This window comes from Artemia franciscana, chromosome 12, assembly GCF_032884065.1.
Source record: "Artemia franciscana chromosome 12, ASM3288406v1, whole genome shotgun sequence".
Lineage (NCBI taxonomy): Eukaryota > Metazoa > Arthropoda > Branchiopoda > Anostraca > Artemiidae > Artemia > Artemia franciscana.
The window spans coordinates 28,422,248-28,440,635 of NC_088874.1; the positions used below are offsets into that span (position 1 = coordinate 28,422,248).

At 34.3% G+C, this 18,388-nt stretch overlaps 1 protein-coding gene across 2 annotated transcripts in view; it reads left to right on the plus strand.

Moving 5' to 3' along the window:
• The window catches only part of LOC136033955 (Y+L amino acid transporter 2-like), a 75,925-nt gene that overhangs the window by 26,594 nt on the left and 30,943 nt on the right, over nucleotides 1-18,388 (plus strand). For both annotated transcript variants that reach the window (XM_065714981.1, XM_065714980.1), the window contains exons 3-4: nucleotides 11,027-11,230; nucleotides 17,570-17,788. In XM_065714981.1, coding sequence (XP_065571053.1) covers nucleotides 11,027-11,230; nucleotides 17,570-17,788 — 423 coding nt within the window. The remainder of the gene's footprint in view (nucleotides 1-11,026; nucleotides 11,231-17,569; nucleotides 17,789-18,388) is intronic.

The following is an 18,388-nucleotide window of genomic DNA, read 5'->3' on the forward strand; positions in this document are numbered from 1 at the left end:
TGAACCCCTCATATGGGTAATAATTTCTGTTCGTTTTAAGTTTTAATGCTGCTCCTTACTTCCAGCTGAAAAAAACTTTTTCATATTTATTTTTTCATTGTTTTTTTTTTAATAATGCTAGTAAGTCCTGCGCTCCCTTCATGAAAATTTTCTTCCCCCATGACAAATTCCTCGATGGAAAGTTCCCCCAGCATATCCTCCTTCTCAACCCTCCCCCCAACCAAAAATCATCCTGAAAACGCCTGTACACTTCCCAATAACAATTACTATATGTAAGCACTGGTCAAAGTTTGTAACTTTTAGCACTCCCATGGGGACTGTGGGGAAGTAAGTCGTCCCCAAAGACATGGTTATAAGGTTTTTCGACTACGCTGAATAAAATGGCTATCTCAGAATTTTGATCCGTTGACTTAGCGTGGGAGGGGGCCTAGGTGCCCTCCAATTTTTTCGGTCATTTAAAAGGGCACTAGAACTTTTCATTTACGTTAGAATGATTCCTCTCGCAACATTCTAGGACAACTGGGTCGATACGATCACCTCTGGGGAAAAAAAAAACAACAAATAAACACGCATCCGTAATCTGCCTTCTGGCAAAAAATACAAAATTCCACATTTTGTAGATAGAAGCTTGAAACTTCTACAATAGGGTTCTCTGACACGTTGAATCTGATGGTTTTCGTTAAGATTCTATGACTTTTAGGGGGTGTTTCCCCCTATTTTCTTAAATAACGCAAATTTTCTCAGGCTCGTAACTTTTGATGGGTAAGACTAAACTTGATGTAACTTATATATTTAAAATCAGCATTAAAATGCGATTCTTTTGATGTAGCTATTGGTATCAAAATTCCATTTTTTAGAGTTTTGGTTACTATTGAGCCGGGTCGCTCCTTACGTTCGTTATCACGAACTGTTTGAAAGGGAATATTGATATACGAGTAACAAATAGAGATAATATTATGCTGATAGAGATAATATGGAATATTTTTTTTCTGCAATGACTTAAATTTTGGATGGATATATAAATTTAGTCTTAACGACAAAAATCAAGGAGATTAGTGATTAGGTCTCGAAAATTATGAGATTTTTCTGTGAGTCAGGGTAGCTGCGCCCTTCCTCTTCTGCCTGCATTTTTATCTCAAAGAAATAATACAACGGTAGAATACTTCAGTTTATTGCGTAATTAGCATATGAAGCTGAAATTCGTTTTTTTGGGACAAAATCTGGTGTGGATGCCGCTTTTGTACCTTAGCTAACCATATGGAACAGAAATGTACAGTTTCATGCACTACAAAAGACACGTTTCCGCTGAGATGTTCTCGATTATTGCTCACAATAATTTTAAGCAACATGTTTGTGTAGATATGAGGAAATATACAATTTTAAAAATAAAATTTATTACCAGTATTTGGTTAAAATATGATTTTGCAGGAAATTAAATAAATACATTTTTCAAGATTTGGAACATCATTTAAGACCTAGAAAAAGAAAGAAAATGAAATTCAATACTGTTAAAAATTCCACAAATTCTCCCAAAATCAAAACAGCAAGTTTTATTTTCATGCCATAGGTTTTATTATTTTTTTCTATCTGGTTTTATTTGCAAACAATCCACCAAATAGTTTCTTAGATGTTTCTTTTTGCCGGAGAAATTCACTAACAAATTCTGTAGTTTTTTTTTGAAAATTTGTTTGTTGGTGCAAATCTTTTCTAAGAAATTTGGTTAGAATCACAAAAATCCCCGGATTGGTTGCGAAAGGTCACAAATTCTGACAAATTTGTGGAAAATTTCTTATTTAATGCCAATTCCCAGCCTCACACTCATTGGCTGGCATACGGCACACTCTTGTGTGCATTATCACTCATCAGCGATTTTTCAGGCATTTTCCGGATGGTTCGTTTAAACTTAAATGAAAATTCCCAATAGCGTTGCTTCTGACGACTCGTGGCAGTTGACACAGCCATAGCACAATGTACCTACCCAATGACAATCTCTGGCGTGCCCTATCATACCTAAGACACTTTCAACTTTTTTCCAACAAAAATAAGCTTATAAACTAAATTGGCTGTTGTCAATTTCTTATTTAATGAGCCTTTCTATATTGAATAAATTTTGCTCTTTTTCGGGTTTGATGTTACTCTTTACTTTCTTAATAACAGTGTAGACAAGAAATATTCCCAGAAATCGTAATGAAATAGATATCAATTTCACATTTTGATGCTTTTTTAAAGTTTTTTTTGTACCTCTCCCCCTCCCCTGAAACCTCCCTTAAGCCAAGATCCTGGTTACAGCCCTGGGGATCATACATCAATTTCTACCTCCACCCTCCTTTCATCTCTCCCTTGAACGAACTCTCTATTTATCTGATGGTTCAAAGATAGCTGGGATGTTTTGACATCAAAATGCGCCCTTTGAGGTATCTCCCTCCTTCCCAAACTACAAAAAAAGTAGAGAACCCCATTGTAGACGTTTAAGTGTCTATAAGTTTTGCAATTTGTACATTTCCGGGGACATTTTTCACGGCGGGGGGGGGGGTATTTTCCAGGAGGTGAGCGCCTAGAACCATGTGTTACCTACTTTGTCTGAATATTAACTGCCAATAATATGAGAACTATTGGAAACTTAAGATGAAATCTTGGAAGTTCGGATGGTTTATAAGTAATTTCTTAAACCACATTGACCATGAAAATGAAATAAAAAAATGTAATACTGGACAAAATTTGTAACTAAGATTCTGAAAATAAGAAAAAAAAGTGTAACTAATTAAAGTCTGAATATCTAAATATTTCGGCCTCACATTATTTTAGACCTTGATTCCGTCAAAGGCACCCTCTGCGTCAAGGAACAGCCTCCAGCCATCCATCAGGTCTACTGCAGCTACGTCGTCTTCCCACTCTTAGGCATTAAGCCTATGGAGGTGTGCCTGACAGTTGCGCTGAAGTGTCGCCTGGCTGATGGATGCGGGAGGAGGGGGATGCCTAAGACCTTCGATCGTTTATCCATAGAACTTGTCATAAATGCTTCAGCCTTTGTACACTGATGACGTTTGTCACAAGCGGTTGTCTCGTCGCATGTTATATTAATTGATTACTCATTTTCTGAGGCCAGTGAATATTTATTATTCTCTTAAGCAGATATCTTCAAACGCTTGCATTCATTTTTCTTGCCGGTGCTTTTACTGCCATGTCTGTGTGGCGTGTCAGTAATACAGGCAGAATTGTGCTATCAAAATATTCACATGTGCTAGAAGATGAAAATTGAAGACGATGAAGATAAAAACAAAACGTAAGCTATGTGAAGAAAGGAAACGAAACTCGCATGTAATTAATTGAATTAAGTCTTTAAGCAAAATCGGGTATCCTTGTGCACCAGGTTTGGTTTAAAAATACATTAATTTTATCAAATGTGAATTTCTTTTGTTTTTACATCTTTTGGTAGGACTCTTTCATCTTTTATGCTATTTTCTATTGTGTAACAACTTTTTAGTCTAGTTTTTTCCCTCTTTCTCAAGTTATCTGTTGATAATGACCAGATGTGAAGCTAAAATATTTGGACTTTGATTAATATACGTACATTTTTTTTTCTTGTCTTTTTGACTGTTTAAATTAAAAGTTATATCCGGTGCTATATTTTCATGTCATTTAATTATAGTCTACTGTTCTTAAAATCGTTCGGTTTCTTGGTTCTTCTTCTCTGTTACGCACTAGCCTGTCATCGAGCAATATTTTTGAAGATTAGAACTTCTTTGAAAACGGAGTGCAAACTGAATAAAGCTTGCCACTTAATATTTGGAACTAAATATTGTGATTTTGGGAGTGCAAAATATATTTTTCCTTATCGATTTCTATTCGGATATTTCTTCAAACTAAGCCATTTAACGATTACATCCGAATTACTATTTTATTCTTTTTTTCTTTATTTGCATAGTTTCCAGGAAGTTGTGTAATGGAAATAATGTGTACTGTTTTAAAACTTGGACAGACAGTTTATCAAATTCTAGACTCGCACAATAATGTTGGAAGCTGATTAAGAGAGCTTAAATAACGATTGTGAAAATTACCAATAAATCTAAGCAAATGAAAAATAAATAGATCAGATGAATACTTAGAATTGTCACTCAATGTCTTTTTTCATGGTCTAAAATAGATGTTAATGAATAAATAAAAAAAATAATGACGCATTTTGTGATAATTGCATTGGTTTAAAACTAAATTTTTGGGAAATAACTAAATTTATTGGTTGGGCTGAATTAATTAGTCTTGTGACTCAAATTACTTTGTGTGTCCTTTTCAGCCCGCTCTTTTTCATCTTTTACAAAAGGTTTTACAAAAGGTTACGAAGTAAGCTACCATGAATATATGTAAAACCGAAGGCTTCTAGCTTAAAACATATGAAAAAATTACACCTGACCAATTACGCCAAAGACACTTCCTTGAGGCGGGCGGGATTGAACTCGTGATCAAGAGTCGCGGCTTCATCCACTGCGCCGTCACAAGGTAGTTCATCATCTGATTTTTCTAAGAATACGTTCACATACTTTTGATAGAAGTGTAACAGCCGATGTGCACAACATTGGAGCTACCTAGCAATGTATGCAAATATGTAGCTTTTTGTAAAAAAAAAGTACCAACAAAAGTAAACAGTTACATTGAAGCATAAAAGTTCGGCTACCGCGTCCTCTACCCTACAACTGCAAGAATAGCCATTCTTTCCACTAAAGTGTGATTCTTTTTTGACAATCCCAATTCCCAAATTTAATCTTTGGATCAATTGAATAAATTTCTCTTTTAGAAGAAGCCCATAATGATCAAGAGATTTAGTTACAAAATTATGTCATTTAACTTGGCACATTCTAATTCTAAAAACTAGCAGTTTTCCTATCTGTAAGATGAATCTGGCAAAATACAAAGATATAGTTTTAGTATGCATTAGTTGGGAGTAAATTAGTGTTGATGCTACTTTCAAACCAATTTCTTGTCATATTCATTTTGTCTTTTCTGTAATACAATGTTGACGTCAAATATAAAAAAAAGCGCTTATCATTCATAAATCCTTGCTTTTTATTGGCAGGTGTAACCATGAGGTGACTTAGACAAACTAGATTTCTACCTTGTCTATAAAATTATCTCAAGCAGTTGTTATCTACTGATTAGCAGTTTTACCAGATACCTGGTTTAAAATTGAGCCGCCATAAAAGTGAAAATGCACCGTAAGTGCCATGAAGGACCCCCCCCCCTTTCTCCATAAAAACGCCAATTTGAAAATTCAATGCGCAACCACGTTAAAAAACGGCAACTTTGCTGCTTAGGATTTGCGTCTTTCAATCTCTTTTACACCTGCGGAGCAGCGAAAATAGAGTAAATCTTTGTCGGTTGGATTGGTCGCTCGTTTGTAAAGGGAATATTGATATAGGGGTAATGAATAGAGGTAATAATGTGCTGATAGAGATAATATGGAATAATTTTTTTCTACAATGACCAACATTTTGGATGAAGATATCAATTTAGTCATCACGACAAAAATAAAGCAGATTATTGGTTAGATCTCGAAAATGATGAGATTTTGCTATGACCCATGGTAGCTACGCTACCCCCCTCTTCCTCTCCTACCTACGTTTTTATCTTAAAGAAATAATACAGCGGTAAAATACATTGATTTATTGTGTAAATTTAGCATATGAAGCTGAGATTCTTTTTTGGGAAAAAATCCGGTGTGGATGCCGCTTTTGTAGCTTAGCTAACCATATGGAACAGAAATGTGCAATTTTATGCTTTAGGCCTACACTACAAAAGACGTGTTTCCGCTGAGATGTTCTCGATTATCGCTCACAGTAATTTTAAGCAACATATTTGTGTAGATATGAGGAAACATACAACTTCAAAAACAAAATTTATTACCAGAATTCGGTTAAAACATGATTTGGCAGGAAATTAAATTAGTACATTTTTCAAGATTTATAACAGCATTTAAGACCTAGAAAAATAAAGAAAATGAAATTCAAAACTGATAAAAATTCCACAAATTTTCCCAAAAAATTAAAACTGTAAGTTCTATTTACATCCCACGGGTTTTTTTTTCTATCTGGTTTTATTTGTAAATAATTCACCAAATTGTTTCTTCGGCGTTTCTTTTTGGTGGAGATATTCACTAACAAATTTTATAGCTTTTTGAAAATTGTTTGTTTGTGCAAAACTTTTCCAAGAATTTTGATTAGAATGACGTAAATCCCCTGATTGGTAGCGAAAGGTCACAAATTCTGACACATTTATTAAGTCTATCCCACCGCCATCTGTTACGGTGGCTGAAGTTTATCCCCCCACCCGCATGGCCGGAAAATACCCCCACGGAAAATACCACTCGGAAAATACCCCCGTATTTACGGAAAATACCGTAGTTTACAGTCACTTTCGACTTAAAAAAAAAAAAAGAACTGAACTGTCAATTTCTGATTTAATTACCACTATTCGAAGTTTTATTTTACCATGAGATGGACGTGTGGATAAGAAAGGGGCAGTTCCCCTCCTATACGGAATAAATTCTGCTCCTTTTGGGGTTTAACGTTACTCTTTACTTTCATAATAACAGCGTAGACAAGAAATTTTCCCAGAAATCATAAGGGAATAGATATCAATTTCACATTTTGATGATTTTTTAAAGTTTCTTTTGTACCTCTCCCCCTCCCCCGAAACCTCCCCCAAGAAAAATCCTGGTTATGGTTTGGGGATCATACATCAATTTCTACCTCCACCCTCCTCTCGTCTCTCCCTTGAAATCCTCTATTTATCTGATGGTTCAAAGATAGCTGGAATGTTTTCGCATTAAAATGCACTCTTTGAGGTATGTCCCTCCTTCCCAAACTGCAAAACAATTAAAGAACCCCATTGTAAACGTTTAAGTGTATTTTTAAGTTTTGCAATTTGTACATCTCCGGGGGACATTTTCCACGTGGGGTGGCAATTTTCCTGGAGGTTAGCGTCTAGAACCATCTGTTACCTACTTTTTATGAACATTAACTGAACATTAACTAATACGAGAACTATTGGAAATCTAAGATGAAATCAAGAAATTTAACATTGGGCAAAATTTGTAATTAATATACTGAAAATGAGAAAAGAACGTGTAACTAATAAAAGTCTGAACATCTGAATATTTAGGCGTCACATTATTTTAGACCTTGATTCTGCTAGAAGCACCCCGTGCGTCAAGGAACAGCCTCCTGCCATCCGTCAGGTCTACTGTAGCTACGTTGTCTTCCCACTCTTAGGCATTAAGCCTAGGGAGGTGCGCCTGACAGTTGCGTTCAAGTGTGTTGCCTGCTTGATGGATGCATGGGGAGGGGGCTGCCTCAAGCCTTGGTCGTTTAATCGTTGAACTTGTCATAAATGCTTCAGCCCTTGTACACTGATGACGTTTATCACAAGCGGTTGTCTCGTCGCATGTTGTATTAATTGATTACTCATTTTCTGATCTCCCCACTCATAGGCATTAAGCCTATGGAGGTGTGCCTGGCAGTTGCGCTGAAGTATGTTGCCTGCCTGACGGATGCGGAGGGAGGGGACTGCCCGAAGCCTTCGATCGTTTATCGATAGAACTTGTCATAAATGCTTCAGCCCTTGTACACGGATGACGTTTGTCACAAGGGGTTGTCTCGTCGCATGTTGTATTAATTGATTACTCATTTTCTGATCTTTCCACTCTTAGTTATTAAGCCTATTGAGGTGTGCCTGACAGTTGCACTGAAGTGTGTCGCCTGCCTGGTGGATGCGGGGGGAGGGGGCTGCCTAAAACCTTCAATCGTTTATTCGTAGAACTTGTCACAGATGCTTCAGCCATTTTACACTGATGACGTTTGTCACAAGTGGTTGTCTCGTCTTATGTTTTATTAATTGATTACTCATTTTTTGAGGCCAGCGAATATTTAGTATTCTCTTAAGCAGATATTTTCAAACGCTTGCATTCATTTTTCTTGCCGTTTCTTTTACTGCCATGTCTCTTTGGCGTGCAGCAGTACAGGCAGAAATTGCTATCAATATGTTCACGTGTGCTAGAAAATGAAAATTGAAGATAATGAAGATAAAAACAAAACAAACGGTGAAAAAAAAGAAGAAAACAAACTAAAATTAAACTAAGTGTTTTAAGCAAAATCGGGTATTCTTGTGCACAATTCCTTTTGTTTTTTCTCTTTTGGTATGGCGTTTTTCATGATTTTTGCTATTTTCTATTGTGTAACAACTAATTATTCTAGTTTTTTCCCTCTTTCTCAAGTCCAGATGTGAAGCTAAAATATTTGGACTTTGATTAATATACGTACATTTTTTTTTTCTTGTCTTTTTGACTGTTTAAATTAAAAGTTATATCTGTTACTATATTTTCATCTCATTTAATTATAGTCTGCTGTTCTAGAACGCTTTCGGTTTCTTAGTTCTTCTTCTTTGTTACGTACTTTTCTGTCGTCGAGCAATATTTTTGAAGAGTAAAACGTCTTTAAAAACGGAGTGGAAAATGAACAACGCTTACCACTTAATATTTGAAACTAAATATTGTCATTTTGGGTAGGCAAAATAGATTGTTCCTTATCGATCTCTAGTCGGATATTTCTTCAAACTGAGCCATTTAACGATTACATCCAAATTACTATTTTATTCTTTTTTTTTCTTTATTTGCATAGTTTTCGCTTTCCAGGAAGTTGTGTAACGGAAATAATGTGTGGACCTATAACTTGCACAGACGGTTTATCAAAATCTTGACGCATTCAACAATCTTAAAAGTTGATTAAGAGAGCTAAAATAAAGATCGTGAAAATTACCAATAAATCTAAGCAAATGAAAAATAGATAAAGCACACGAATACTTAGAAGTGTCACTCAATGTCTTTTTTCGTAGTATAAAATAAATGTTAGTGAATAAATGAAAAAATTAATGACGGATTTTGTGATAATCGCATTGGTTTAAAACTAAATTTTTGGGAAATAACTAAATTTATTGGTTTGGCTGAATTAATTAGTCTTGTGACTCAAATTTCTTATCTTATATATTTCATATAATAGTTGAAATAATCCATACTTTCATCAAGATTTATTTATAAAGAAGAATCTATTCCTACTAAAGTGAAATTTAGATTAAAACAAAAACTAAAAGCAAATTTGAGACTAGAAACAAGTAAAAACAATCCATAAGACTTCGGATTGCATTAGCTAACTGGTTCACTTCTTTCACTTCTTTGAGTGATTGGTAAACTCGTTTATCAGGTCTGAGTTCCTCTTTTGTGTGTCCCTTTCAGTCCGCTCTTTTTCATCTTTTACAAAAAAGTTATGAGGTAAGCAACCATGAATATACGTAAAACCGAAGGCTTCTAGCTTAAAACATCAAAAAATTATATTACCAAATTCTCCTAAGATTCTTCCTTGCGGCGGGCGGGATTGAACTCGTGATCAAGAGTCGCGGCCTCATCCACTGCGCCGTCACAAGGTAGTTCATCATCTGATTTTTCTAAGAATACGTTCACATACTTTTGATAGAAGTGTAATAGCCGATGTGCACAACATTGGAGCTACCTAGCAATGTATGCAAATATGTAGCTTTTCGTAAAAAAAAAGTACCAACAAAAGTAAACAGTTACATTAAAGCATAAAAGTTCGGATACCACGTTTTCCACCCTATAACTGCAAGAATAGCTACTCTTTCCGCTAAAGTGCGATTTTTTTTTCTGTCAATCCCAATTCCCAACTTTAATCTTTGGATTAATTAAATGAATTTCTCTTTTGGAAGAAGCCCATAATTATCAAGAAATTAAGTTACAGAGTTATGTGGTTTAGCCTAATTTGGTACATTATAATTCTAAAAACGAATATAAAAATATTCAATTTCAACATACTTATTTACTGTGGGTGATGGTTATTATTCTTTTCAGTTATGTATGGCACACCTTGCCTTACCATCAATTATGTTTTCCAGTCCTTGCGGAAAAGCAACATATTGAGGATCATATTGGAGCCGGCTGAGAAAGAGACCAGGGTGGGTAGATTATGAGGGTATCTTTGGGGAAGATATTTTTGGTGCAAGGGTTTCTCATTGCATTATTTACAAAACAGAGATACAACTGATTTCTAGTCTAGTTTCTCACTAGCTTTTTTAGTTAGAGGAATTATTGGCCCTTACTCTCTTCATTTATTGGGCCTTACAATCATCCACTGAAATTCCAGAATGCCAAATGGGACAATCATATTCGATTTGAGGGTGAAAAAAAGGTGGCATATTCGTTTTATTATGAGCAGGGGCTGCTCAACTTATAGAATTTAGGCGTCAAGATATCTTCTTTGGGGTGAGAGACAAGGTCTCGATCCCTTTTGTACGTATTGGGCCTCAATTCTTCTGACCTCTTATTTTCTCAAAAAGAAAATTCAAAATCTCGAACACAAAAGAAACATTTGTTTTCAGTAGTAGAGGGCATACTCTGTTTAAAATATAACCATAACGAAAAAAATTCTGCTGTTGAAATTTTGATTTCCGCCATGATAAATTATTGTTTTCTTCATTTAATTTTCAGGGAAGCAGATCCATATAGAAATATTTTTCGAGCTTCAACATCATTACACTATTTAAGCAATTTATAGTTAATTTTTTCATGATCAACCTTTTTTAATATTTGTTTCCTGGCGTTTCAAAAAATTATTTTGTAAGTCTTAAATTAAAAGTTGGAGAAAAAGTTGTAAAACAAGTTCTTATGTTTTTTCAAATACAGTGAAAAAGAATGAGTCCTATGAAAGAAAATTCAGTAAAATATAATTCTAACGCTGTACATGCTCCCGGATTTTTGTGTCAAGTCGATTCTTTAATTCCTCAAACCCAATAATGATTTATTTAGAATCCCGCATCAAGTTTGTTTTTTACCCTATCTTGCCCTGCGTACTTGAACCTATATGTTGTATTTTTGGTTAGATGAATCTACTCACCAGTGATAATAATTAATCTTAATTAGCCAATTTTTAATTATTAATTAACTAATGATTAATTTACTTTTGATCTCTAGAGCACACTGAAGCAGTACGTATGCATAGAGAACTTGGACTTCTAGATGGTGTTTCCATCATTATCGGTTGTATCGTTGGGTCGGGAATTTTTGTTTCTCCAAAAGGAGTTCTTGAAGAAGCCGGTGCTCCAGGACTCTCCTTGATAATATGGGTTTTCTGTGGCATTTTGTCATTAATTGGTGCACTCTGCTATGCCGAGCTAGGTGAGCCTTTTTGCATGTCTTTACTTTTAATAAGTGTGTATATTTTCTGTTCCCACTACAAGTTAAATGTTGTAAACTCTGTTGCAGTTCTGGATTCTGGTGCAATCTGTTAAAGCCTGATTTAAGCAATTTCTTTCAAAGGTTGATAGTAAACAAATAGATCGCATGCAAACGATGTGTTTATTGTTTTTGAAATGACTATGAAAATAAGGAGAAAAAGAGGGAACATTTTACCATAGTTCTGTGGTAAAAAGTGTTCTTTAATTTCATTGGTTTACGTCTGTGACGTTTTTATGCAAGCCAATAGTTCTATTTTTTAAATTTTTGTCAGAAAGGGAAGTAGTATTGATCTTACCTTTTACAAGCTGACTGGTTCTTCTGTATGATACTTCAAACCAATAAAAATAAGGAAATTTTTTAGTCTCAAGATTTTCCACAAGCAGTCCCCCTGTTGCTCTATGATTCAAAGATGTGACAAAATGAAACAAAGGAGATAACAAAATTAGCTTTTGACCTTAGTGGGTTCTTGTTGGTTTCTTTTCTGTGGGGTTTGCGTTTGAAGATTGGTTCTGTCCTTCACAGTTATTTACATACCATGCTAAGGTAATGTTTTTGGACTTGGGGTAGCACATATAAGTACTAAAATTTAAGAATTAACTTCCTTTTTTATTTTCTGTTTCTAGTAAGTACTCCGGACTTGAAATCCTGAGGTCAGGGGGTTCGAGTCCTGGTGTCGCTGACTATTTAGTTTGGAACGGGGTCAATGGTGTGACAATGTAAGCGCAGCCAGAGTACACCCAGCTCTAAAAGGGTACACGGAGAAATCGGGGGGGGGGGAAGAGAAGCGTCAGATGATTTGCCCCCAACCACGCATTGCACTCTCGGCCTAAGACATTGAATTAGGAGATCGGTATACCAGCGCAACGCAGATCATGGTCAGCATGCGAACAAGTTTTTTTTTTTCTAGTAAGTCAAAAGAAAAAATGTATAATGTGCATGTATATTTAGTAATTTGTGAAGGATTAATTTAATTGGCTATCTCAATCACTGTAAGAAAATGTTGGCTTCTAGAACAAATTTCGTCTGGTTAAGATTTGACAGTCAACTTGTAAATTATGCTAGTCTATTCCGCTGTAGTAATTCAAAAGACGTCACGTGGCATTTATTGTAAAGCTAATATACACACTCCGTCCCCTAAATTAAACAAGTTCTATTAATTGGTTCAGGCTGCTTTCTCCTGTCTTTATTGTTCTCAAAGAATATAAAAGAGTCATTTCTTTTCTTTCAAAGAGTACTATATAATCTTTCTGTTTAGAGACAAAGTTAAGGAATCAAACACTTGAGATTGAAAATGCTTTTCTATATCCGGAATGACAAAAAAAAGAGTTCTTATAAAATACCCCAAAATATAATTTTGTTTTGTTTTTTGGCTCTCCTGCAAGATTTATGTTATGTATTACTGTTTTTTTTTTATTCCTGCACACGCCCTCTGTTGATGCTGAGTCATATATTCATCTTGTGGGGCGGGTTGCAACATAGTCCTTGTTCCCCCTAAAGTGAAGCTAGATATTAATCAAGTGGTTGAAATTGACAGTGACGCGCACACAAGCCACACGTTTTAAAAAAAGAAATACTGTTACTTTTATTGAGTGACCGTGAATCAGGATTACAATATCCTCCTTGTCCTCCGTCCTTTTACTGAAAATTGGATTTTTCCTCCTTTTTGTGTTTAGCGTTGCGAAACACTTACACAGCCATGATTTCCCAACAAAGCACTAAATAATAGCAAAACTCTACGTTCCTAACCAAGACCTATTGTATAATGATTTGTCCGCTAGAACAGAGTTTTTTTTTTGTGAGACATTTGAAAAGAGTATTTATGCAAAACAGGGTTACCCAGTGTACAAGTCCTGCATTGGCAACACTGAACTAAATTAACACAATATATCTTCAGTTCCATCCCTAATGAATAATTATTTTGTCAAGTTTATTCCTGCTAGGATAATCGAAATTGTCAAAGATGATTTATTCCTGCCTTTAAACACCTGCTGTAAATTTTATTTTAAAAGTACGAGTTGGTAAAATTGACAATGGTAAAAAATACTGGATGTCCTCCTTTCTTCGCCGAAAATGCCAAATGTCATCCTTTTCTTTGAACAGATGCCCTCCTTTGAAATATTTTCATGTGGGAGCCCCGCCTTGACTGATTATTTTGTTTTTGAACAGCATATTGAAATCCCTATCTTGTTTGCAGCGATAGCTGCAATCTTGTAAAGGACGATTAAGGTCAGACAGTAAATATTATTCTAAGAAATGTTGATGATGATATTGCTCGTATCAGGTCTGGTTTTAGAATTTACATTGTTCTAACACAACGAAAAATAGTACTGTAATATATTATAAAATTTAATTCATACAGAAGCTACTTTCATACTGACAAAATGCATAATGCCTCTCCACATTGTAGACATGAAAATATGTATGGAACGGACGCTTCCATGACTGAAAAATGTAAAATCGAAAAAGATTAATAAATATTTGACGCATCAAGTATGTAGTTATATGCATATTTTCACAAGCTATTGACTGTCTGTTAATTCTTTTGTTCGAGTTTTTTTCTTGATATTGCCGATATTTCATGTGTTTTTTTTATAAGAGGTGGGCTGTTAAATAATATTATGGTATTTGTTAGTCAAACCTTATTTGTTAATAAACTTAATCAAACCTGATTTTGGCCTTAACCGGAGTCACGCTATATATTTAGAGTGGTATTGTCGTTGTGGAAAGATATCCTCATAACAAAATGTTAATTTTCCATAATTTCTTTCTGAAAACAATCGAAAAGCGGCTCAGGAATGGCTCTTGTTTGTTCTTCTGCTGGAGAAATGTCGAAGCCGTGCCTTTGAAAGTATTTCTGCCACATAGGTAAGGAGTATAGGCCATATTTTGTAAAATTTCGTGATCATATTTTGCTATTTACAGGGTCCATTCTCTATTCGTATTTAGAATGCAGTTTCATTTTGGAAGAATATTCCATAAGGAATGTAAATTTTTATAACGTCAGTTTTTTTTAAGATACTTATTTTTAGAAAAACTGATTTTTTACTCCTTCAGAGAAATGTTGATAGGAAACTGTGGTTTTTTAAAGTGTTTCTAGCACATGGATAGAAAGAAAAATAAAGGCCAGATTTTGCAAAATTTTACGGTCAAATTTTGTAATTAACAAACGTCAATTTTTCATAATGTCAATTTTCTGGCAAATATTCACAAAGCTGCTCCTGAATTGTGCTTGTCTGTGTCTCCTGTAGGAGAAATGCCAATCCAAACTGTACTTTTGAGAGTATGTCTGCCACACATATAAAGAAAAGTATTGACCAGATTTTGACAAATTTTGTGGTCAGATTTTACAGTTAATCAGAGTCAGCCTATATAATTAAACTGGAATTTTTGTCATGGAAGAATATGCCGTTATGAAACGTCAGTTTTTCATATTGTCAATTTCGTTGTGAAATATGCTCAACGTACCATGCTAAGTACGTATTTAGAAAGGAATTTTTCTTACGGAAGAATATTTCATAACGAAACGTCAATTTTTCACCAAGTCAATTTTTTCGAAAATAATCAAAAGCAGCCCATAATTTCCGCTGTTTTTGTCTTTATCCAATCCAAAGCTTTACTTTTGAAAGAGTTTCTCCACCAGATAGAAAAAGAGTAGAGGCCAGTCTCTCTAATATCTCGCTGTCATATTTCGCTGTCAACTCCGAGTCACGCTAAATATTTAGATGAAAATTTGTGGCATGAAAGGATGGAATTAATCATACTATTTAGTTAGAATCTCGCCTCTATTACTTTTCCTTGTCTAGTTTTTGTTTTGAATTTTCCAAAATGCCAAATTCTCGCTTTTATGTATATTCTAAGACGATTTGGATTACTTGGAACTCTCCCTAAGGTATTTGAGAAAGTTTAGTTATATATTCTGATGGTTATTCAGGTTCTTCAAAAATAGAGTTTCTTCTAAATTATGTCACCACTACCTAAGAAAGTTAAGTCATTTTTTTTGTCTATCAAGTCTAACCAATTTTAATTTTTAACTTGTTTATGAATAGATTCTAAGTAACCAGTTCAAGTTTGTCAATAAATGATGATGCTGCTAATACTTTTGACCAGTGTTAACAGATTCCTGGTATAATATAGGGCAGCCGTAGGAGTAAAAAATACGCAAAGGCACTATAGTGCAAGCTAAGATGTGCTGAAGTTGCAAATTTTCTGTAAAATTCATTTTTTTTTGAAGAATCCAATACGCAGCTAAAGCTGTGCAAACGCAACCCGTCTGAAAAAAAAATGTAACCGATAAATCATCAACTCATCGTAACCACTAAGCTGCCTGTGGATTCGTTGAATCCATTTAATTTAATATAATTATTTATTATTTATTTTATTTATTTTTATTCATTATATAGTATTTTATTTATTATAATTATTATTTAATGATTAAATCCATCCTGCAAATTCCATTGAAAATATTTACGAAATAAACGGCATTATTTTATTCGGTTAATAGATTCGTCTCATTATTACTTTGAAACATAAATCTGGATTTCAAGTCAAGGCCTAAATTTTAATTTCAGTTTTTATTGATCTCTTATTAGCTGCAATTTGATTCACGTTAGTGGGACTACGTGAAGCCTAGCAGCAATCTTTGCTTGTCTTCACCAACAACATGCTTCGGAGCAGCATTTTGATTTAATTTTTTGCCATCTGATGAATACCATAGTTACAAGTCAGTTAAAACATTAAAAATAAAATATATTAGAAAAAGATTTCTTTAAAAACTAAAAAAAAAAAACGCAAAACATATTATGATAAGTTTCTTAAAGACGGTCTGAAATAACAAGGCTGAAATCAGTTTATTCTATAACAGTCAACCAATGCTGTTAGTTTTAAATGCAGTGTACTTTAAAAATATGTGTATAACACAATCTATTATTATTGCTAAAAGGTCTAGAATTTTTAAATTCTTCCAAAAAATTCATAGATTATTGCAAAAATTACTAAAAGTTGGCATGTACAAGCTAAGGGACTTTGCCTCATAGTGTAACACCTGCTAATTTTGCCCTTTGTATTTGATGGTGACAACAATTTGATTCAAAGTCTATCTTTGACTGATTGCTCCAGTAACACTTTACTAACAATCGCCAAAGTACCCCATTGCGTTGTTTCTTATTTATAATCTTTGTTTGTCTAATCGTTGTTTCTTATTTTTATTATTTATAATTCTTATTTATAATCGCTGTGTAATTTCTTATATGAAGACACATTTTCTGGCAAATAGTAATTGTGTTCAAACATTCCTGCGCCCTGAAACAATTTAGTAGCCCCCTGGAAAAATTCCCATTGGCACCCTTAGTTGTATTAGCAATGCTTTATTCCTGTATTATGTTATATTACAAGATAATAGCTTGGATAGATTACATATTGTGGCACAATTAAAACGTTGAGTCAAAGAACCGACTTGATGCTAAAAACTGACTTGCGAAGTTTTATGAAATATATTTTAAATAACCTTGTTGTGTAGCCTGAATTAAATGTTAAATGGGGCTCAACTAATTTCGGTTAAGAGGAGTTGGGGGGAGGAATAATCAAGGAAAAGCTGGCTATTGTATCATCTATAAGCAAGTTTCACATCTACCGTTTATGTTGAAAAAACAGGACACGCAAGCCAATTCAGATTCTATAAAAGACCAAAAAAATACTGTTTTATCTTGTTTTTCTCGGGATGATAGTAAACCCCCAAAAAAGGCAGTGCCATTAGTAAACACAAAAATAATGACAGAAATATTTAGATTTGATAGTCTTTTTCTAGAAGTTTTATTAAAAAAGAATTAATGAACTAAAAAAGACATTGTTGGAAAAGTCGTAATATATTAAAAACATATCGTATAATACTAAAGGACATCTGAATGTTTACCCCTTTTGAACTAATTCAATCGAAAAACATCAATGGAGTTTGTCAGTTGGTTCAGTAGGAAAATCTCACTTCTTCAACTCCCCAGTTGGTCTCAAAATCGTTTCTTATGAAAAAAAAAACTTTGATTGCCGACCCTATTTTTAGTGTTGATGACCTGGCCTCTAAACTGTGTAGTAAATAGATGGATTACGCCTGAATGGGTATTCTTTTTTGAATTGTTTGTAGTCGGTACTAAGTAGTTTTGTGCATATTATTTTTGTTCCTGCTTTTCTCTCTATTTATACTCCACCTTTTTGACTTTTCGTGTTGAAAAAAATTCAGTCGTATCATTCAAGCTCCTGCATTTAATTCTTAAATTTTGTTTACTTCAGGCACAACAGTTCCTAAATCAGGTGGTGATTATGCGTATTTGCGAGAGGCATATGGTCCACTGCCTGCATTTTTATATCTTTGGTCATCTCTGCTAGTTGTGATGCCAGCTGGCAATGCTGTCGCAGCGCTAACGTTTGCTAATTACATTCTACAGCCAGTTTTTAGAGAATGTCCTCCGTCGAACCTCATTCTTACAGTAATAGCGGCATCTGTAGTATGTAAGTTTTTCTTTATTTTTTATGTTTTTAAAGATGTGACAACACTGTAACTGCTAAGGCTGCTCTCTATCTCGCCAAAAATCATATTGCCTGAGAGCATGTATCGCACATATTTTTTCTTAATATTGGAGGATACAATATGAATGAAATAAAAATTTAACTACTGTTAAAACTAGTTAAGACAGCGGAAGTTTTAAAAGAAAGGCCTGTCTTTTTAAATAATAATACGTATTAAGCGCATTATTTTTATTTTATTCGTATATTTGGGTTTTTTACCAGATTTTACGTTTTCGTATGAGAAAGAAAAGAAAAAGATGTGTCAGGCGGATTATACTGTTTTGAGGGCACTTATTGATAACAGTCTTTGTTTTGTATACCTTCTCGGTTTACCGTCGCAATGAAGTATACCATCCATGTTTCATTGTCTCAGTACCGTACGAGTAACAATCGCTATCATCGTGTCAGTAACACTCATAGTATACCATCTTAATGTTTGACTGTCTCATTTGTTCCCTTGTTAATAAAGATTTCAGTAACTTTGTAAGCAGAAATATTAAAACGGTTTACTTTTGTATCGTAGTTTTTTATATCTCATCTTTT